This window comes from Fistularia commersonii, chromosome 21 (assembly GCF_037954325.1).
Source record: "Fistularia commersonii isolate RoL2024-O1a breed Wild chromosome 21, RoL_Fcom_v1.0, whole genome shotgun sequence".
NCBI lineage: Eukaryota > Metazoa > Chordata > Actinopteri > Syngnathiformes > Fistulariidae > Fistularia > Fistularia commersonii.
Window position 1 is genome coordinate 1,705,286 of NC_141304.1, and position 21,118 is coordinate 1,726,403.

The 21,118-nt window shown below is 47.2% G+C and overlaps 2 protein-coding genes across 3 annotated transcripts; one reads left to right on the forward strand and one right to left on the reverse strand.

Annotated features, from left to right (window-relative positions):
- Positions 1-73: 73 nt before the first annotated feature.
- On the reverse strand, positions 74-5,706 carry LOC147221959 (MICOS complex subunit Mic10-like). The gene is made up of 4 exons (XM_086169079.1): positions 5,632-5,706; positions 475-522; positions 298-407; positions 74-218 (listed from the first exon to the last, which is right to left on the reverse strand). Exons 1-4 carry the CDS (start codon positions 5,690-5,692, stop codon positions 213-215), a joined length of 225 nt encoding a protein of 74 aa, XP_086025205.1. The 5' UTR covers positions 5,693-5,706; the 3' UTR covers positions 74-212.
- A 3,955-nt stretch (positions 5,707-9,661) lies between these two features.
- Positions 9,662-20,088, forward strand: capzb (capping actin protein of muscle Z-line subunit beta). 2 transcript variants are annotated; one of them, XM_086167765.1, is made up of 10 exons: positions 9,662-9,874; positions 13,299-13,388; positions 14,409-14,530; positions 14,654-14,767; positions 14,845-14,986; positions 15,878-15,994; positions 16,069-16,134; positions 16,211-16,287; positions 16,941-17,043; positions 19,048-20,088. In XM_086167765.1, exons 1-9 carry the CDS (start codon positions 9,872-9,874, stop codon positions 17,032-17,034), a joined length of 825 nt encoding a protein of 274 aa, XP_086023891.1. In that variant the 5' UTR covers positions 9,662-9,871; the 3' UTR covers positions 17,035-17,043; positions 19,048-20,088. The 2 variants fall into 2 exon arrangements, with proteins under 2 accessions (XP_086023891.1, XP_086023892.1); XM_086167766.1 differs by lacking the exon at positions 16,941-17,043.
- Positions 20,089-21,118: the final 1,030 nt, after the last annotated feature.

Below are 21,118 nucleotides of genomic sequence, written 5' to 3' on the forward strand. Positions count from 1 at the left end.
TCCGGGTCTCCGGGCTCATTAACGCAACAAAATTACCTCCCACACCCAAACCGCACTGCGTTCCCGGCGAGAAGAAAAACGACACGGAGAAAGAAAGTTGTTGTTGTTTTTTTTCTTTTTCCTTCCCCCCGCCTCGATCTGTTTATTGATGCCGGGACGGAGAATGGACGGCGCAGGAACACATGGCGACCCCCCCCTTCTCTTCTGCGAGACTAGTCCTAAAAAGACAGGAGTAGAAGAAGGAGCAGTCGAAGGCGGGGGAACGTTTGCTAAAGCTAGGCGGCTACTCGCGCTCACCTTCGCGGCGCGGCCGTGGATCAAGTATGGCGACCGGAAGTCATTCTGGCAGTTGGCGTACCCCATGCCCAGTCCCAAACCCGAACCCAGGGAAACGGGCCACGTCCGTCCTGTGGAGGAAGGAGAGCGTCGCTCAGCTGGGGATTCGCCGAAACAGAACCGCCGCCGCCGACTTACGTTTGAAGAGAAGGACGGAGAACACGACGCCAACGCCGAGGCCCGTCACTGCGAAGGAGAAAACGGAAAGTATGAATCGGGCAGGAGTCGGGAGGGGAGGCGAAAAATAAAAAGAAAGGAACAGTTAAGCAACAAGATTGCGCAAGATCTAGGAAGAAAAATAACGGGGCGCGAGACGAGGACTGGATGTCCGAGAGGGGCGCGGAGGTTAGCGACGGCGCTAACCCCCGAATAGCCGGCGTTGTTTTGACTCGGGCGGGACGGGGATCTGGAGGAAGGAATGTGTTTGCGCGTTCGGCTTCACCTCGCTCGCCGCTCGCGCCGCACCCAGCGGCGAGCCGGCCAGCGCTGCAAACACATAAAACAGCCATTCGGGCCCCTCCGGCGCTTAATTGGATTCAGAGAGCTATGCGGCATGACCGCCCCGCCCGGACCGGCAGCGTCGGCGTGGTTTGTGTTAGCGCAGACGTCAAAACAAGACTTGGCGCGTCTTCATTATCGATACGCCGTCCCGATAAATATCGGGAACGATTTCACATTCTTCTCCGCCGCCGCCTCTCCTTTCTCTTTTTTTTTTTTTCCCCTCCCTTTTCTTTTTGCTCTTGAGCCAGAGCATTTTTCGAAGCCCCCGATTTTTCCACTGAAAGGAATACAGTAAATGCATCGGAAAAATATGAGGGCAGATGGAGATCTGGTCTTGGCTCCCCTTCCCTTTTGTCTGGACTCTAACAGAAACATTTGTGCTGGAGTCGAAAATATAAACCTCGCAAAACCCCCAGGCAGTTCCTGGCCGGGCCAGCGGCGCCTGACAAACAAAGACAAGGGGGAAGCGGTTAATAATAATAATAATAATAATAATAATCATAATAATCCGATCAATGTCAGTGCTTTTATGTGCGCGCTCCTGGGACGTATCCATCGATCTGCGCGATAAAGGCTTAACCCGGCAGCCGTCGGGCCGACAGCCGGGGTTTAACCTGCTGCCAATCACTTTTGTTTTTTTTTAAGCTAACAGACGAGTCCCCGTTTACACTTTCAGTTGCCTTCTCGCCGCCCGCCCGCACCAGAACGGCGTTCGCGGCGCCTCAGCAAGGAATGATATGGAAACAGGCTCTATCGCCATGGAGACGGGAGAAAATTAAACACTTTGAAAACAGGCATGCGCACTATGGTTGCACTCTGTTGGACCATAACAACAATGATGGATTCCAGAGTACCATGGAGTTTAGTACTCCAGAGTTCCTGGATTGCCAGGGAATTGATCCTCCTTGCAGTTCAGGCTCACTCCCAGCAGTAACACCATCTCATCGCCGGTCCGTACAAGTACTTGAAGTACTCACGAGTACTTCAGAGCACTCACGAGTACTTCAGAGTACTCACGAGTACTTCAGAGCACTCTGAAGTTCTAGGACAGGCATGACTCCGAGTCTAGATTCTCTTGGACTTGACCCTCCTTGCAGTTCAGGCTCACAAGCAGTAACTCCACCTCATCACTGGGCCGTACAAGTACTTGTAGTAGTCCAGAGTACTTCAGAGTACTCCCGAGTACTTCAGAGTACTCTGAAGTTCTAGGACAGGCATGACTTCTGTTCTAGATTCTCTTGGAATTGATCCTCCTTGCAGTTCGGGCTCACGCCAAGCAGTAACTCCTCCTCAGTGCTGCTCCGTACAAGTACTTGAAGTATTCCGGAGTGCTTCGGAGTACTCCAGAGTAGTTCAAAGTACTATGGGGTGCTTGGACTCGCACGACTCCCGGTCTAGATTCTCTTCGAACTGACCATCCTTGCAGTTTCGGGTCGCCCCAAGCAGTAACTCCTCCTCAGTGCTGCTCCGTACAAGTACTCCAAGTACTCCAGGGTAGTTCGGAGTACTTCAGGTTACTCTGGAGTACCTGGACTGGTATGACTCCCAGTCTACAATTGTTCTGGAATCAACCCACAGCGCCAGCTGCTGACACCGGGCGAAATCACCAATTTCAAGTTGACAACGTTGACCAGTTAGCAAGTGGCTAAAGCGTAAGTACGCTAAGACTCTTTTCACACTGCGGGAAAGGCTTTTCCAAAGAACTATCACTTCAATCTTGAAAGCGACATCGGCTTTCGCACGCCGACTGATATTTGCTGATATTTGGTGACTGTTTCAAGGAGCCGGGCGCCAGATGAAAAACTCTGATTTCCAGGAACAGCGGGGGGAGTTTTCCACCAATTTATCGCTGAAAGTCAAAATTGAAAAGGATGAAACTATTCATACGCCCCTTCGCGTTTCATCTGGAATCGTGTTCCCGCCCGACTGGTGACCGTAGGTTTAATACTCAACATGCTCCCGAGTCTCTTCTTAGATCTTTCCTTCTGAAAAACAGCTGCCTGCTGCGGCCGAACAGCACAACGCGGGAATGGCAAGAATTTTGCGAAACGTCGGGAAAAGCAGATTTTTCTCGTAATCTGATGCGCCTTGTTTTCGGCGACCGACGCGCCAGAAGAGAAAACCTTTTGTCTTAAACAGCACCATCGGCGGAACACATGCTGGAGGGTTGCTTTGGCCAGGAGAGGCACCTTGGCGCGGCGAGCGGGGCTCACATCCCGGCCACGATGCAGATGTTTCCCTCCCGGAGACAAATTTATTGTGCCAAAGCCGACGTCATGGATTGTCATGTAGGTTTCCTGCCAGCCGGCGTGCCTCCACTGCACATCAGTGCTGCAGAGTTAAAGCTTGGCTGATGTTGAGAAGGTGTTTAAGACACTTCTCTGCTCAAATTGCTATGATTCTACACGCTGGGAATACATATCTACCGTCATTTCGGGACTATAAGCCGCTACTTTTTTCACATGCCTTGAGCACTGCAGCTTAAGCAACAATATGGCTAATTTTTGGATTTTTTTTTAGGGGGGCTAACGAGATTCACGGCACCAAAACATTTAGCCTTGTCACATCGAACCAGTTAAATAACTGTGAAATTGTTAGACCGCTTAATTCCGACACAGAAGAAGACGGCGTTCACAGTTTTAGTGCGCAGGAGGAAGACCAAGATAGCGATCAGCTGGAGTGGGATAAAGCGGGGATAGAAAACGGATGGATTGTGTTACTTATTTTTCATCTTTTCCATCGGCCATGTTAAAGGCACTGTTTGGAAAAATAGCATTTCCAGTATTTGTGGATGTTACCAGTATGTATTTATTTAAAAGTAAAAAAAATGCTTCTATGTAAATATCTCATGTTACAACGTGCAGCTTATAGACACATATAAATATAAATATATATGTATATATAAGAATAAGAACAACTTTATTTAACCCGAAGGAAATTGTTGTGCCAGAGTTTTGAGTAAAACATAAAAATAATAAATAATAGTAGGAAATTGTATAAACAGGAAAAAAAAAAAAAGGGGGGGGGGGAATACAAATAAAATTATAGTGTCAAAGTCACGGCTATAAAGTGTTTTAAGGTCTTAAGTACAAAGATTTTGTACTAAAAATTACACTCTCTCTCTCTCTCTCTCTCTCTCTCTCTCTCTCTCTCTCTCTCTCTCTCTCTCTCTCTCTATATGTATATATATATATATATGTGTATATAAAATGTAATTTTTGGTAATTTAGTAGTAATTTTTAGCTGGTGTAGCTAATGCACAGGTGCGCTCAATAGCCCGAAAATGACGATATTTCTTTTGCTTCAATGTGTTTGTTTTGTATTTGGGGGCGGAGCCAATCACAGCTGACATCGGCGGCGAGGGGCGGGGCTTATCGGGACAGTCACCTGTCAATCACAGGGACAAGCATTTACACATACAGGAGAATTCAGGGCAAAGGTCAGGAACCTATGGCTCATATAAGGCTCTTCTGGTGATGCCATATGGCTCCCAGACAATTTTGAGTTGAAAAAGAAAAAAAATCCGTTTGGAACTGATTTTAAACTACTTGTGATATTTCTTCATAATAATTTTAGGGTTAGATGGAGAAAGTTGATTGGCTGTGGCGACCCCCGAGGGAAAAGCCGAAAGAAGAAGATTTCTTCGTAACACTGTGTCATTTTAAAGTAAACAGAAATTAGTTTTGAAGATAAATTTCACGGGTCACCTGTCGGTCGGGTTGGGAACCGTTGGCTTCCGAGCACATCTGGGTCATTGTAAAGGTGAAGAAATTAATTTTATCAAATAGCCAACTACTTTATCCGCATCAACCCTCGTAACGGAAAAGATAGCGATGAAGAAAAAAAAGACAATGATTACCGTGCATTCCAGGCTGCGTGGAAAGAGGAATTTGCTTTTGGATCTGCGGTATGTTTAATGTGCTATGATAAAATTGCATAGATGAAACGATCAAATATAAAGCAGCGCTTCGAGCAAATCCATGCAGCACCAGAGGTTGCATTAAAAGTAAGACGCGTTTCATAAGTTATATGGCTCTCGATGAAATATATCAAGAAATATTTGGCTTTTGTGGCTCTCCCAGTCAAAAAGGTTCCCGACCCCTGATTTAGGGTCTTCAGTGAACCAGCTAACTGGTTCTGGACCGTGGAGAGAAAACCCACGCAAGGGGAACAACATTAAAATTGTATTCCAACCCTGGAACTTCACCGCTGCGAGGTGATGATGCTGATCGCTGTGCTATGTTCTTCCTGTGTGAAGCTATGTTCTCCTAGGTCTGCTGGTCTTGGAAGTCAAGCTTTAGCAGCTGGAGACCTCCGAATGTGTGTGTGTGTTTAGCCAGTCTTTACACAGATTTCGTCTGATTCATCTCCTTCAAGGGGACCCTGGAATTGTGCAGTTCAGTGTTTAAACCTCAGCAAAGACCTCCCTGGTTTTTGCCTTCAAGGTTGATGGATTATAATCCCCTAATCGGGGCCGAGTCGGCTCTGGAGCTTTGGGACCAAGATTACTGAGTAGAAAAGAGAGCCAGGAGAAATCTGGCGCCTCTATGCGAGATGTTCGGGTCTGATTTAACATCTCAAACATGAAAATACACAGCTCCATGTTTTAGCTAGCAACTGCTCCGTGAAAATGACCTCAGTCCCGTTCCACCATGGCTCCCGCTAGCCTCCACCGGGAGGACCGTGGTTCGAGCCGTGAGCGCCACGCCGCGTCGATTAACGCGTGGATTAAATACCGCGGAGCGAATTTACAACGCCGACCCACGCGTGGAAGTGCGGCGAGGTGTCCGTTACCCGTTTTGACGGCGGTGTCAGCGAGGCAACGGTCCCACTTCCGTCCGTGTTCGTCCGCCATGCTGCTAGCTGTCACTTCGCTGAAATCTCGCGAGAGCATCGCGAATTCACGCCAACGTCTACCATTTCATTCCTTATTATTTTTTTATTTATTTATTTTTTTTTAAAGGTTTGTGAGAAATATTTAATGCTAGACAAAAAAGAAAGTAAAATAAAATAATGAAATAAATAGATAGATAAATAAAATAATAAATAAATAAATACATTTAAAAAAAAATCTTGCAAGGGGAATATAACATGTATTTAACTAGATATCAAACTGTATATTTTTTGGTTTTTGAATTTTTCCATAAGTTTTAAGGATTTTTTTTTTCTATAATTCAAAATCATTGATAAAGAACTTAAAATTGGGGGAACACTTTTGCATTCTGTTTTTGTGAATGAAGAAACTCGGCCAGGCCTAAAATAACATTGACACATAGTTCATCTCTTATGTTGCTTAAAAGTAAACCAAATATTATAGCATCTCTTGAGAAGGAAATTGGTGACAATGGAAAATTGTCTTTAACCCATTTTTGAGTTTTAGCCCAAAAGACCTGTACTTTTTTGCATGAGAAAAATATATGGTCAGTGGTTTCAATGTTGTCTTCACAAAAGGTACGAATGTTATCGTCAATATTAAAGCGTACCCTCAATAACTCCTTAGATGGGTAGATTTTGGAGAGGGTCTCTTTTGGCTAGAGGGGTATAGCTAGAGTCAGATACATAGTTCGCAGCGTGGCAATCGATTCCTTATCAAATGTATTTAAAATATTATTTTTGTTTTCACGTCCAGGGAATAAGTTTCCTGTAAAACATGTCCTAATAGAGGAGTCGCTGCATTCTCTATCCAGAATTGAGATTCCCTGGAGTGAAAGTGGGAGTAACTGTGGTTGTATGGTTTGGTGCATCTTTTATTTTTGGTCAGGAACACAAATCGTCGAGATAGTCTACCATTTCGTTCCAACACGACTGTTGAGGCTTCTCCCATAGACATCATGTGGATTTAATTTTATTTTAATCTTATTTTTCATTCTTTATTTTATTTCATTATTTTTTATTATATTTTTTTAAAAGCTAAACTTTATTGATCCCTATAGGGGAAATTATTTTGTCACAGCAATAGTTATAGTTTCAAAAATAAATGTGAATATAAATATAGAGACTTTGATTATATCAAAATCCAAGTCAACCTTATTGTCAATACACAGGACATGTGACTCCAGGCTTGGTGAGAGGCGACTGGTCTGTGAGAGCGTCCAGAGAGTGGAACTGTGTACCAAACACAATTAAACAACTGCCATTTTACAACACACACTAAAGCCTGTCCTCTCTCATCCTCCATTTGACCGCTCACTGTATATTTCGTATTATATTTTATTTGTTATATTTGTGTTGCTGTTGTGTCCAACAATGTATGTATTTGTGCATTTTATTGCCATTTTTGACATCATGGCCGGGGGGCTACGGCTGAAAAATAGCCTCTTTGGCTAATTCTGGCTTTTTTATGTTTTATTCATGTGTTTTATGAAATTGCATTGTCCCCTTTTGAAATAAACTAAAAAAAATAAATAAATAATACTGACTTACGTTCACGTATACAGAGCATTGAAACAGCGTTACTCTAAGACCCATGGTGCGAGTACAAAAAATTATAAATAATTTGTCACAGAGAATAACAACGACTTATGCTGAGGTAGATTTGGTTTGATTTGATTTTTAAAGTGACAGGAGTAAAAAAAGAGACGTAGGTTTAGTTTGTATTTTCAGCACACATTTACTTTGGTGTCTTCCTCATTCATGTGATGCCACACAGAGCGCGGAATTAAGATATTTAAGTGATGCCTTTCTCTGGCTGAAGTTTTCCTTCACGTCACAACGTCTGCAGTGTCGGTTGGTGCATACCTGCACAGGAGCCTGTTCTTCAGGTGCAGAACAGAAAGGACAGATACAATCTGTCCACTGGATGCACAAAGTATTAATATTTTGGATTGTACTTCCCAGCGGAGGGTCATTCATCGAGCCAGAAGTGACACCGGCAACACAAGAACAATGCTGTTTTGTGCAGGAGTTTCCCCCGTTGACAAACAATCAAGGAGGCAAAAGTTGAATTTAGATGAGAATGGAGGATCATGCAGTTTCAAAGAGAGATTTTCAGGAATGCAAGTTTAATTAAACGCGCAAAAAGACACCGTCTACCAAAGGTAACCCCTGTAAACTGGTCGTGAGGTCAAAAACACTGACGTCGATTGTTGAAAGTATGGCCAAACTACCCAGCTGTAACGTGCAAAAACTAAAAGTGTTTCTTCGACACGTGAGGAAAAAAAATTCACCCATTTATTTTCTCAACTGTGGCAATAAGACTGTTGTCTGGGGGATCATTAAATACTCTGTACTTGACAGTGAAACAGTAAAAAACAACATCTGGTTGTCATTTTATTCTCTGGCGGATCAAAACAGAGATGCTATTTTCTATCCATTTTTCAGCGCCAACTTGAAATATGATGTGGTGCTCGGGACGACGACCCCGGGGGGAGCGAGGGAGGCTTCAGTTCACAGAGCGGCGGAAAAATGGAACAATGAACTGTAGCAAAACCGAAATGGGTGACGGTCATTAATGGGCTTCAAGCGCCATTCGTTGTTCATAAATCATTGCAAAAATGAAGCAGGTCCTGATGGAAACCATCAAAAACCCTGTCACCGCCTGCGGCTACCATCTGACCACGCCATTAGGGATAACACCGTTGCCATCGTGGTGGAAACATCTCAGCTATGAGATTACCTGTCTGCAAGTTTAGCACATTTATGGCTCCCAGGTGACGTCTGTTACAACTGCGACGAGCCCCTGATCTTTCCTTCGCGTTCTCAGCGAAATGCTGTGAAAATGATACAAAGGTGGCCGTGAAATCGGCTCCAGAGATCCACAGTCTGAGGCCAGGAGCTACAAAAGAAGAAGGACGCTGAGGAACGTCGTCAGCCTTGTTTTGTCGCAGATCGTGACCTGCAACAACTAAACTAAACAGCTGCTTTTTACCGTTTTGGAAAATGTAATTTTCAATCTGACTGAAAAATCAAAAAAGGCTTTCATAGATCTGCGTCCCCTTTTAGCGATATGCATTGTAGCGCTGCCGCCTCGCAGCGAGAAGGTTCGTCATTCTCCGGTTTACTCCTGCCGTCCAAAAACATGCAATGGGATTTGCTGGATGTTTCAAGCCCCACCGCGTCCTTTTTCCACAGGATGGGCGGAATAAATAAAATGAATGTGCACTTTTTAATTTAGCTGTGTTATTATCATTATTATCATATTTGTTAATGTATTCCAATCAGCTGCCCACTGTAAAAGAATGAGCTATTCTGATCATCGAAATCAACAAGATGTCTTTTGAAAATACCGAGGTCCAGGGTCTATAGGTGTGAATGAGAGGGTGAATGGTAAGGTGTCACATGTAAACACCCTTGCACACACACACTATTTTGACTTGTTCTACTCAACTTGCTGTATAAATCCATATTTATTAGTGGCGGTTATTGTATGTGGAATAAATGGCAAGAAGTAAGATACCACTGACAGCCAATAACGCGTTTTGTTTTTCTCTGTCACTCCACTTGCAAGTATTAACAAACACTATTTCCATGGCAACGTGACTTGGAATTTCCCCCCCTAGGCCGTGGGACTAAAGGTTCATGTTATTAATAACTCAACAACAACAAACAGGAGAAGAAAAAAAATAAAGCCGAATAAACCCGAGTGCAACGGGGTTGGTTTTCAGATCAACGGATTTCGCATCCGCGCCTTCTCGTTCAGTTTCAGAGGGAAGAAGTTTGTTTTTATTTGTTTTTAATGGGGAGTTCGCCAGCAGCCCTCCATTGAATGCACCACTCCTCTCTTTCCATACTTGGCAATGCCTTTCTCGCCTCGCCGCGATTGGCTGCGCCGCCGAGAGCCCTGAGTGACCCGGATGTGCAAAGCTAGCTCCACCGTCTGGCTACCGAGCCTCCTTCCTGTAAGCCCGACTGAGGAAGTGAATTTCGCTGACAGGGCTGGGTTCACTGAGGGAGAGGCGAACAAAACATCCTGCACGGGGGACGATAACAAAAAAGAGGAGAGAAGAGAGGAGCTATTTGACAAACTATACACAATCTAAGGAGTATAGTCAACGGTTGAATCGTGTTCCCCCGCCCCGCTGTGACCGCCGCAGACATGGTAAGGGCCGCGGTGGAGCTGATACATGAGTTTGGTGGGGGCTAGTTGCTAATGCTAACGAGCGGCTATGGGTGTTGAGCTAGGCTAACGGCTTGCTAGAGGTGTTTTGGACGGTAACCCGAGAGGAGCCGCTGGAGGGGATCCGAACCGATGCCATAAATCGGCGATGGGTATCGTGCACGCAGCGCCAATGAAACGTCTGCGTGTCCAGTGCGAGTGCGCTAGCTTCCCCGCCTCAGCCAGCAGCCGTTTCTTCCGGCTAAGCGGCTAACTAGCCGCTAGCCCAGTTTGATGCTCCGCAGGCTAAAAGTTAGCACAGGATGTTTTGGATTTGAGCACAAGTTTGTGCAATGCGTTGTAGGGGAGTCCTAATGTGTAACACGTATTTAACACGCCCCCAGCACACACACACACACACACACATACTCACACACACACTCACCACCTTCCCGATCGTGCACTACTCACGCACACGCAGGCTAAATTAGTCAAACGCCTTGGGGCTAAATAAAGACTGCCCACTCCTCCCATTCCTAACGATGACGGGCTGTCAACCTCCAGAGAAGTTTTCCTTGCCTTTCCAATTTTCGTACTGACTTCGAGAGTTTGTTCATTAATTTGTCTGTTGTCATGACAAACCCTGTTATGTTTACATGTCACCGTGTCAAATGTTGTTTATGGGCTTCTATTACTGCAAGCGTGGTGTGATCGGTCCTTTATTTGGACCGACATTGATGACAAAAGTTGCATTTAACAAGAAAACCAGTCCAGCACGATAGATCTCCGGCTGGTTGCTCATGCTTTGTTTATAAAAGGGCACCCCGTAGCACTTGGATATGATCTAGGTCGTCTTGTGCCTGAGCTGGGGGGGGGGGGGGAGCAGCTGTCTCTTCTCGACGCTCGCCCCCGGTCTCACCTCATCCATCCTGCTGGCTCAGCTACCCCCTGACCCCCCCTCCGCCGGTTCGAGCCGGTGTTTACGTGAAGACGGCGAGCGCGGTTAAACACAATGTCAGGAATATGCAGGTGTCTGATGGAGCTGACTGATTCATCGGCTGAGAGGGATTTTAAGAGGAGCCCAGAGTAACGCAGGGGTGTCTGGAAACGTCTCCTCAGCCCCGGCCAAGTGTTTACAGAAGGAGAACCCCGGCCTCTTCAGAACGTGTCGTTGTCCTTTGACCAGCCGGTAACCCCAAGACTAGGGGATTTGCAACATCACACGCAGGCAGCTGCATTCACCAGGAAGTCTCAAATCTATTGACACTTCCTGGTGAATGCAGTTGTAGCAGATAAAGACGTGCTCGCAGGATCTGAGGATCATTCCCGGCGTTAATGTATCCTCAATTCCAGCGGGATATGATTATCTGCGCATTAAATCCCGTCTTCCTCGCTCCCGGCCGTTTCGCCCCGAAACATTTCTGCACTGTCATAGCCCTTCTCGCGATTTCCCCCGAAACACGATCGGCGTGTCGTTTGAAGCGGCCGAATCAGATGCGTCACCCGGATATCCGAGGAAATCCAGAACGTCCCGTAACCTTGCAGTCGTGATTCGTCCATTCAGACGGGCTCGATCCGACGCCGTCTGAAGGTATTTGCATAGAAAATGACTAGCTTAGCCTTGCTAAAGACCCCACCACCACCTTAATGACATACCTACTTGCACGCTCCTTCAGGATTTCATGTTGAGGCTGGTCGGTCCTCCTCCTCCTCTGCTGCTCCTCGGTGCATATTTAAAGGAGCGTGGTCTGCTTAGTCAGAGGTTTTCATTTATATTTAACCTCCTAACAACAACAACAACAACAACAACCTGCCGAAAGAGTTTATCCGTGCATGATTTCAAGTGTGCGGGTAGTTTATAGGAAGGGAACTCTTGTGATAAGACCTCCGCTTTGGAGCTAATTCTTTAATGGTTACCGTAAGTTTATAAATGTTTGTTTTCCGTGTTTTGACACTGTTTGACCAGGGCGTGCCTCATCCTCCAGATGTCTGTCGGGCCAAAGGAGAAAAATCTTGTTTCCCCGTATTCTCGCATGAAACTGACTGTGTGTGTTTACTGCAGGCTGACCAAACAAACTCAAGTGAGACACATTAGTCGCGGAGCTCCGACCGATCAACATTCTGCCCCCGCTCCCCCTTTTTTAAAAATTTAATTTGTCCTATTTTTAAAGCCTCGGCCTGAATTGCTGCGTCAAATGCAGTAAAAAAGGAGTTAAATGTCATTTGACACAAGCGGCCAACAAAGGAGCCTCTGTGGCGTCAAAAGAATCACACGGATGCAGAAACGCGGGGTTTACATCCGACCGTGTTTCCCGAGGGAAATTTAACCTCATCGGGGGAAATGGTTCTGTAAATTCGGCGAAGACGCGGGGTTCGGGGCGACCCCCGGACTCGTCCACGCAGACAAAAGGAGCCCGTCAAGAGAAAAAAAACAAAAACAAGCCGGTCTCCTCCGGCCGGGTCAGTTCGGGACGCCTCCTCCCATTCCTGATTTAGGATTTCGCACTCCTTCTCCAGGCCCGCCCCGAATCACAGCACGGCGCGAAGCCACGGGGCTCCTCAGCTCCACCAGAGACTGTTTTTTATGTGGATTTGGCAGCAGGCGACTCTGGTATTGATTCAATCATCTCCTGAGCATGGGAAGTCTGCGGCGAATGGAAGGGGAAACATAAAAACATGGACACGCTCAACGTCTGAAACGTCCCATTGGCGCTTTATTGACCGTATCGGTCCCTTGATATTTACATGGCCCTGATATTCTGCATTTTAACCTCATTTTTATACGATTATCGTCAATCAAACCGCGCCGTTGACGCCGCCGCCGCCGCCTCCTGTCGACCAAACAGCAACATCTAAAGGACGCCGCGTCCACCCAACCAACCGACCGATGGGATCATTTATTAATTAAAAAACCTTTTTCATTTACGTTTCATGCTCACTTCAAGAAAGTCTTGTTCTGTCATTCCATATCTTTTGGGTCATGAGAACAAATTTCATGAGGGAACTAGCTAGCAAACGGGGCGGACGGATACCCGGTCATACGAGGAAGACGGCTTTGTTTACATTCAGCGGCTGTACGCTGTATTGGATCGCTCTTCGTCTGCGTTGCGCTTTATGTCATTACGGCTCCCACTTCCATTTACGTACCAATGTCAGTTCCGACTTAAAGCGAAAATCGTGTTTATGTCACGTCGCGGGGACGGGATTCCGACCCAACACCTCCCACCCCTGTATTGAGATGCTTTCCGATGCATCAGGGGCGCGAACGCCGAGACTCACGCGACCTCGTAGCTGAAAACATCCCCACACCCTTGTCCTTTCTCACAGAAACAATATGTAAAATGTAAAGATCCGGCCCGGGTCGGCAGCCTTTGAGCGAGTTTGCACATCGGCCCGTGTAAACGTGCACTGCCGGTTTTTCTTTCAGACTGAACAGCAGCTGGACTGTGCCCTGGACCTGATGAGGCGTCTGCCTCCTCAGCAGATCGAGAAGAACCTCAGTGACCTCATCGACCTGGTAAGTTATCCCGTCTTGAGATCATCCGACCGATTCACGATCGATCAACGTTAGAAAGAGTTGGTTTTTTTTTTTTGTATGACAAGTCAGAGTAGGGTTTTCGACACACACACACACACAATCACCACCTTGTCAGCAGCCATTAGCTTCCACGTTAGCGAGCGCTAGCGCGCTTCAGGCTAACCCACATTTCCCCGCGGACCCCATTATCTCCGGCCGACGCCCGTCACAGTTTGTCCAGCCGGCCGTGACACGAGTCGACCTCGAAAAAAAACTCCCAGCGTGCACTATTGTGCCGACTCGCCGGTTAAACCGGCGCAACGGGGTTAGTTAGTTGTTGTCGCATCACCCGTTCAAACAACCTGTTCCGTCCGGAGAACTTGATCTATTTTCACATTTTTTTTTTTTTTTTCGCCGAGTTAAAAACCGGGCCCGGCGCCGCCTCCCCGTGCGCTTTTTTTTCCACGTTCGCCCCGAGGAAAGAAGCCGAACATGACACAAATCATGTCACACTTTTTCCCGCCGGGGAGCCGTGGGCTCCTGCCAGCGTCCACCTGCTCCGCTTCCTGTCCCCGCATCGCTTCACCCCCCTCCCCCTCCACCCGCCGTTTCACTGCGTCCGGTTGTTAGTGATTATTACTATGGCTGTCAGTCACACACACGCACACACACACACTCTTGGGAGCTTTTCAGCTCGAACCTCCTTCGCGGTTCGAAAACACCAGACACACACACACCTAATTCCATCCCCCCCCTCCCCTTCACAGCTCGCCCCGCATGCTGCCAGGTGTGTGTGTGTGTTTACGCTCTGATGCAGCGGATACAGAGTAGGGGGGCCTTGTCTGTCTGTGAGAAGTAATTTGCGCCCCCCCCCAACCTTTATCCTGGAGATATTATGTTTCCCCGCTGATATCAAACACACCCCCTCTGCTTGGTTCCCTCCTGGAATGTTCAGGAAGGGGGGGGTTTTTGTGTGGAAAAAAAAAAAATCCTTGTTGAGCCGTGTGTGTGTGTGTGTAGGTGCCCCCCCTGTGCGAGGACCTCCTCTCCTCGGTGGACCAGCCGCTGAAGATCGCCAGAGACAAGGTGGTGGGGAAAGACTATCTGCTCTGCGATTACAACAGGGACGGCGACTCCTACAGGTGGGGTGTTGTCGTTGCGCAGCGTCGGGGTCGGAGGGGGTCGCGGGAAAAAGGGGACGCCGCCGGACATTTGTGGTCAGCACTTCCTAACCGCCGGCGCTTGCGTGCACGTTGACCTCCCAGATCCCCGTGGAGCAACAAGTACGAGCCTCCCATCGAAGACGGCGCCATGCCCTCCGGCCGCCTGAGGAAGCTGGAGATCGAAGCCAATAACGCCTTCGATCAATACAGAGACCTGTGAGTACGGAGGCCGACCGCTCGCTCGCCGCCGAGACCTTCCCGAGGCTGACGCCTCCCGGCCCGTCCGCCCGCAGGTACTTCGAGGGCGGCGTTTCCTCCGTGTACCTCTGGGATCTGGATCACGGCTTCGCCGGCGTCATCCTCATCAAGAAGGCCGGCGACGGCTCCAAGAAGATCAAGGGGTGCTGGGACTCCATCCACGTGGTGGAGGTGCAGGTGAGAGCGCGCACAGATGACGGGGAAAATCCAAAGGGATGGAGAAAAGGTTTATATAGACGGTTGGTTTATGAAAAGAAACCCCGCCTCTCATCCAAAGCCAGCTGTGATTGGCTCCAGCATCCTGGAGCAGGATGAGCCTTCCAGATGAAGCCTATTTATTATTATAAATCATATATTATTATTAATATTAAATATAATATAAAATGTAAATTATTGTTATTAATTATTATTTTTCATTAGTATTAATTTATTATAATTTTAATGTTATTTTTTAAGGGAATTTTAAAGTGACTTAAATAGACCTGACGCGAGACGTTTTTCTATTTTCTACAGTTTTATATTTGTATTGTCCAGGACTACAGATGGAAATTAGCGATGAGCTATAATCTGGTACAAACATCTCTGCCTCTGTGCTTAATGTATTTGTACACTGTCCTAATAAACTTCTAAACAAACAAAGAAAACGTGAAAAAATAATTTAAAAGTCTTTTTTTCCCCCATCATTGCCTCTGCTTTAAATGCAGACATTGGCCCATAAAAAATGTCAAAAAAAAAATAAAAAAAACATGCTTTCCAGTATAAGTTAGAGTGGAAGAAAATCCTAATAAAATAAAAAAAAATGTTCTGCATTGGAAAGTGGAAAAAAACAAACAAACAAAAGTGAAAGTGCATTTAAAACTGCGCTTTTGCTCAGTGTGACGCTCAGTTCAATGCAGTGCATTGTTGGATTTGTAGTTTTCTGCATGAGTATTGTAGTCCGACGCCGGGCCAGCCGTCATCGTGCGCGCTCCAGATAATCCACGGGCTCGAGATGATTCCGGAAAGGGGTCGGCCGTGACCCGGATCTCCACCGCCTCACCCCCTTTTCCCGTGTCTCGCGTCCATCAGGAGAAGTCGAGCGGCCGCACGGCCCACTACAAACTCACCTCCACCGTCATGCTGTGGCTGCAGACAACCAAGAGCGGCTCCGGCACCATGAACCTGGGCGGCAGCCTCACGAGACAGGTACGGCCGGAGAAGCTTCCGGAGAAGCTTCCGCCGGGCATCTGACCGACCGCCCCCCTTTTCTTTTTTCTCAGATGGAAAAAGACGAGACGGTCGGAGAGTCCTCCCCCCACATCGCCAACATCGGCCGCCTGGTTGAAGTCAGTATAACCCCGTTAGGCGTCCGTTGTCCCGCCGCGAGCGAGCTCACCGTCCTGACGCGACGTCTCGTTGCAGGATATGGAGAACAAGATCCGCTCCACGCTTAATGAAATCTACTTCGGGAAGACCAAGGACATCGTCAACGGACTGAGGTAACGGCAAGGCTTTCTCGTGTATCATCGGAATCCCGGCTTACGAGTGCATCGGCTTACCGGGTTTACCGTCGCATCGCGTTCGATGAATTCCTGAGTTTTAAAACTACGAATATTCCAACACGGAAAACTCCACGGAGGGACGGAGAAGTCGCCAGGCAGGTGACATTTACGGGGATTTTGCGGTCCAGTCGGGGACGGTTTTTAAAAAGAGCGGCGGCTTCACTCTGATAAATGGAGTTTAGCATTTAGCAACCCATCGTAGCATCGCGTGCTAATAGAAGTTAAGGATAGAGCAGCAAATGTAAAACTCCCCCTCCGTCCTTCAAGGTGAATCCAACTTTATAACACCACTTTTATTTCTTTACCTTCTCTTTCATGATGCGTTAGTACTTTCTTGTATACATTATCTGTTATTTATAAAGATTTTCCCGGCGTTCTGGAAAGGATAAATAGCGTTTCCCAGCTAATTGAGTCGGGAGCTCGGTCAAACAAAACAAAAAATTCCCCTCCTCAGTCAAGGTATGACTGTATTTTGCCTAAATCCACCTCTGCGGCCCGTCGTTCCTCTGGGCTCCTTCCTCCGTCCTGATCATCTCCTGATCATCTCCTGATCATCTCCGCCCCCCTGTCGCCTCTCCTCTGTGCTCCAGATCGATTGAGTCTTTGCCCGATAACCAAAAGTACCGGCAGCTCCAGAAGGAGCTGTCGCAGGTCCTCACCCAGCGTCAGATCTTCATTGACTAGGGCCTGGAGGTACACCCTGGCATGACAAAGAGTGTGTGTGTGTGTGTGTGTGTGTGTGTGTGTGTGTGTGTTGTCTGCGCTGCTGAGGAGCCCACGGGGAAACGTTGGATGGTCCCCTCAGGTGCTCCTGAGATCGAACGCTTTCTCACACCGAAGTGCGTTTTCACTCGGGCTGAAGGTCGGGAGGCCACCGGCTAGCTCCTCTGTGGACCCGCTGAGGACCCACGTGGGGCCCGGAAGCTGGAGATCCTGGTGGTTCACGTGGAGGAGACCCTTTTTAGACCGGATCAGAACATCAGCCCGATAGCCTGATGACCAGCTAGTCCGTAAACCAGATAGCCTGATAGCCATATCCAGGTAGCCAATAGCTTGATAGCCATATCCAGAGAGCTCAATAGCAAGATAGCCAGATATCCTGGCAGCCATATCCAGATAGCCCGATAGCAATATCCGGATAGCCCGATAGCCATATCCGGATAGCCCGATAGCCATAGCCTGATAGTCAGAAAGACACATCCAGTTAGCCCCAATAGCCATATCCAGATATCCCGATAGCCATAGTCTGATAGCCATTTCTAGATAGCTTGAATGCAAGATAGCCAGATATCTCAGCAACCATATCCCGATAGCCATATCTAGATAGCCAGTAGCCATGGCCAAGTAGCAGATAGCCATATCCGGATAGCCCGATAGCCAAATGGACATGTCCAATTAGTCCAATATCCCAATAGCCATATCCAGATAGCCATAGCCTGATAGTCAGATAGACACATCCAGTTAGCCCCAATAGCCATATCCAGATAGCCCGATAGCCATAGCCTGATAGTCATTTCTAGATAGCTTGAATGCAAGATAGCCAGATATCTCAGCAACCATATCCCGATAGCCATATCTAGATAGCCAGTAGCCATGGCCAAGTAGCAGATAGCCATATCCGGATAGCCTGATAGCCACAGCCTGATAGTCAGATAGACACATCCAGTTAGCCCCAATAGCCATATCCAGATAGCCGATAGCCATAGCCTGACAGTCATTTCTAGATAGCTTGAATGCAAGATAGCCAGATATCTCAGCAACCATATCCAGATAGTCTGATAGCCCGATATCCTGATAGCCATGTCTAGATAGCCAGTAGCCATGGCCAAGTAGCCGATAGCCATATCCAGATAGCCAAATAGCCATATCCAGATAACCATATCCAGATTGCCCGATAGCAAGCTAGCCAGATATCCTGACAGCCATTTACAGATAACTTGATAGCCATATCCAGATAGCCTGATAATAAGGCCACCTGATCATCAGCAAGACAGATGCCTGAGCGCTAACTGAGAGCTAACTGCTCATCTGTCAAAAACAGCAACTGTTGTTTATGTTGTCAAAGGTCCATGAACACACACACACACACACACACACACACACACAGAGCTGGTAACAGCCCTTGATTAATGTCATGTGTTGCAGTGAACTACATTCTCTGCTATGTTTACAATTAAAGCAAATTAGATTCCTGCAGCACCTGCATTACATCAACAGGAAGCACTGGTGTGTGTGTGTGTGTGCGGGCGTGTGTGTGTTCCACGTCCGTCATCACGCCCACCCTTTGGCACGTAAACAAAAGTCGTCCACGTCCACGGAGGTAAACACCGAGCGGTGGAACCACCCAGATACGAGTCCGGACCCGTTTGCGTTCATGGCGTCCTGCATGTGTCTGTGCGCGGCGAGCACTAACCCCGCGTGGCGCCCCGCAGTTTGTCCCCGCACGAATTCTACTAAAAACGGCATGTCGTGATTCGCTTTGCGAGAAGCACCCGGCGGCGGCGGCGGCGCGGGATGGAGATACGCCGTTAGCAAAACAAGTCCCCGCTTCCTGTCTGGGAGGCCAGGGTTCCCCCTCACGTGTGCCGTGTTCCTCCGTCCTCGCCGACGGTTCGCCCCGAAAGGGTTTTTTGCGATCTGTACGCCGACCAACTTCCTGTGTGTGTGTGTGTGTGTGTGTGCGTTTCCCCCCCGCAGGACTGTGGAGACGCTGGCCGAGAAGTCGAAGCAGGAGGCTCTGAAGGCCAACCTGATGGAGGCGCTCAGACGTAAACAACAAAGCTAGAGATGCTACTGCTCTCCTCTTTCCTCCCCCTCTCTCTCTCTCTCTCTCTTTCTCTCTCTCTCTCTCTCTCTCTCGTCTTTTTTCTGTTCCTCGGTGTCTCTCTTCTCTCTCCTTCCATGCATTTCGAGTGCAGCACCCTTTGTTTATTTGTGGGAAGAAAAAAAAAACGAAAAAGGAGAAAACGCTTTCGCTTTTTATTTGCTTTTTTTTTTTTTTTTTTGCCCCCCCCCCACCCCAACACCTGCCTGTCACCTTTTGTTTTCATGCATCTCATATGCAGTGGAAGCATCCACACACACACACACACACACACACACATGCGCACACACACACACACACTCTTCCCCTCCTCTCCACAGAATATAATGATAGTATTTCGACGGTTAATGATAATCTGACAGTGTGAGGGTCGCTGTAGTCTTAACCCCGGACGCTCTCTCATTCATTCACCTCCCACACACACACACACACACACACACACACACACACACACCTCCCTCCAACATATATATTTGTATGAAATTATAACTGTTACCATAAGTTTCATTTCTTCAAGGGGGATGTAACAGAGCGCCACCGCGGAGGAGGGGGGGTGTGAAGACCGTGTATGTATGTGTGTGTGTGTGTGTGAGGGTGTGTGTGAGCATGGAAATGTCCCCCCCCCCCCCCCACACACACACACACACTCCCCCATCACCCTTGGGCTCTCTGCCCTCCTCCACCTTCTCAGTATCACTTTTTTTTTTTTGTTTTGTTTTTTTTTAAGTGGGGAGGTCACGGTTCTGTCTCTGCCCCTCCCCCGTTCCGGAGGTGGAAACTTTGTATTTTTTTTTTTTTTGTTTTGTTTTTATTTTGTAAAGCTTATAATTCATATTGTATTAGAGCCTCCAGCAACAATAAAACAAAACCAAGGTGGAAAAAAAAAAAACGGATAAAAAAAAAAAACAGGAAAACGGGACTCTCAATCGCCTCGTCTCTTACGAACAAACACACACACACACACACACACACACACACACACACGGTTAGTTTTACACTGATTTTAAATTGCTACTACACTTGCCGCTTTATTAGGAACCCCTCAGTATGGGAGTCGCACCTCCTCATCTCAGGTGGATCCTTTTCAGACCTTCCATGTGCTGAGTAGAAGATGCCCCACCACCTACTTACACACACACACACACACACACACACACACACCATTGCAAAACCAGGATCCACGCTTTCATTGAGACCGGATGGAGTTCTGCAGCCTCTCCTGCTGGAGCCTGTCTGAAGAGTTCCTGGTTCCTCCCTGGTGTTCTGGACGTTCCCCCTCCAGACGGATCCCAACAACAACAACAACAACAACAACAACAACAACAACGTGAAGCATGTCGCAGCCACGCGATTGGCCGATGAAGCAGCAGTCTGAGGACGTGCCGGGTGAGTTTCAAGGCTTCAGGGATTCTCTCTGCCGCGTTTGGCATCTTTATTGTAAATACTGCCTTACAGGAGAGAAGATAATATCTTTATTTGTTGTTCGACTGAAAAAAACATATACTGCTCAAAAAAATAAAGGGAACACTTGAACAACACAATGTAACTCAAGTCAATCCCACTTGTGTGAAATCATAGTGTCCACTCAGGAAGCAACACAGATTCATTTTGACTTGTTTTAAGGACATTACATCAAAGTTGGATCAGCCTGGAGTTTGTTTTTACACTTTAATTTGGAGTGTGATTCCTAATCCAGACCTCCATGGGTTGATACAATTGATTTCCATTGATCATTTTGGTGTGATTTTGTTGTCAGCACATTCAACTGTGTAAAGAGCAAAGTATTTCATAAGAATATTTCATTCATTTAGATCTAGGATGTGTTTTTTAAGTGTTCCCTTTATTTTTTTGAGCAGTGTATATATCATAATTTACATGGTTGAATGTGCTGACAACAAAATCACGCAAAAATTATCAATGGAAATCCAATGGATTTGGTGTCGC

What these genes read in the sequence shown, in the direction of transcription:
- LOC147221959 (XM_086169079.1), bottom strand. Translation starts at nt 5,692, where the DNA reads ATGGCGGACGAACACGGACGGAAGTGGGACCGTTGCCTCGCTGACACC. An exon ending in TGACACCGCCGTCAAAACGG is followed by an intron (nt 523 to 5,631) that starts GTAACGGACACC and finishes TCTCCTTCGCAG; the next exon opens with TGACGGGCCTCGGCGTTGGC. An exon ending in CTCCGTCCTTCTCTTCAAAC is followed by an intron (nt 408 to 474) that starts GTAAGTCGGCGG and finishes CTTCCTCCACAG; the next exon opens with GACGGACGTGGCCCGTTTCC.
- capzb (XM_086167765.1), top strand. An exon ending in AGGGACGGCGACTCCTACAG is followed by an intron (nt 14,531 to 14,653) that starts GTGGGGTGTTGT and finishes TTGACCTCCCAG; the next exon opens with ATCCCCGTGGAGCAACAAGT. An exon ending in GCGGCAGCCTCACGAGACAG is followed by an intron (nt 15,995 to 16,068) that starts GTACGGCCGGAG and finishes CTTTTTTCTCAG; the next exon opens with ATGGAAAAAGACGAGACGGT.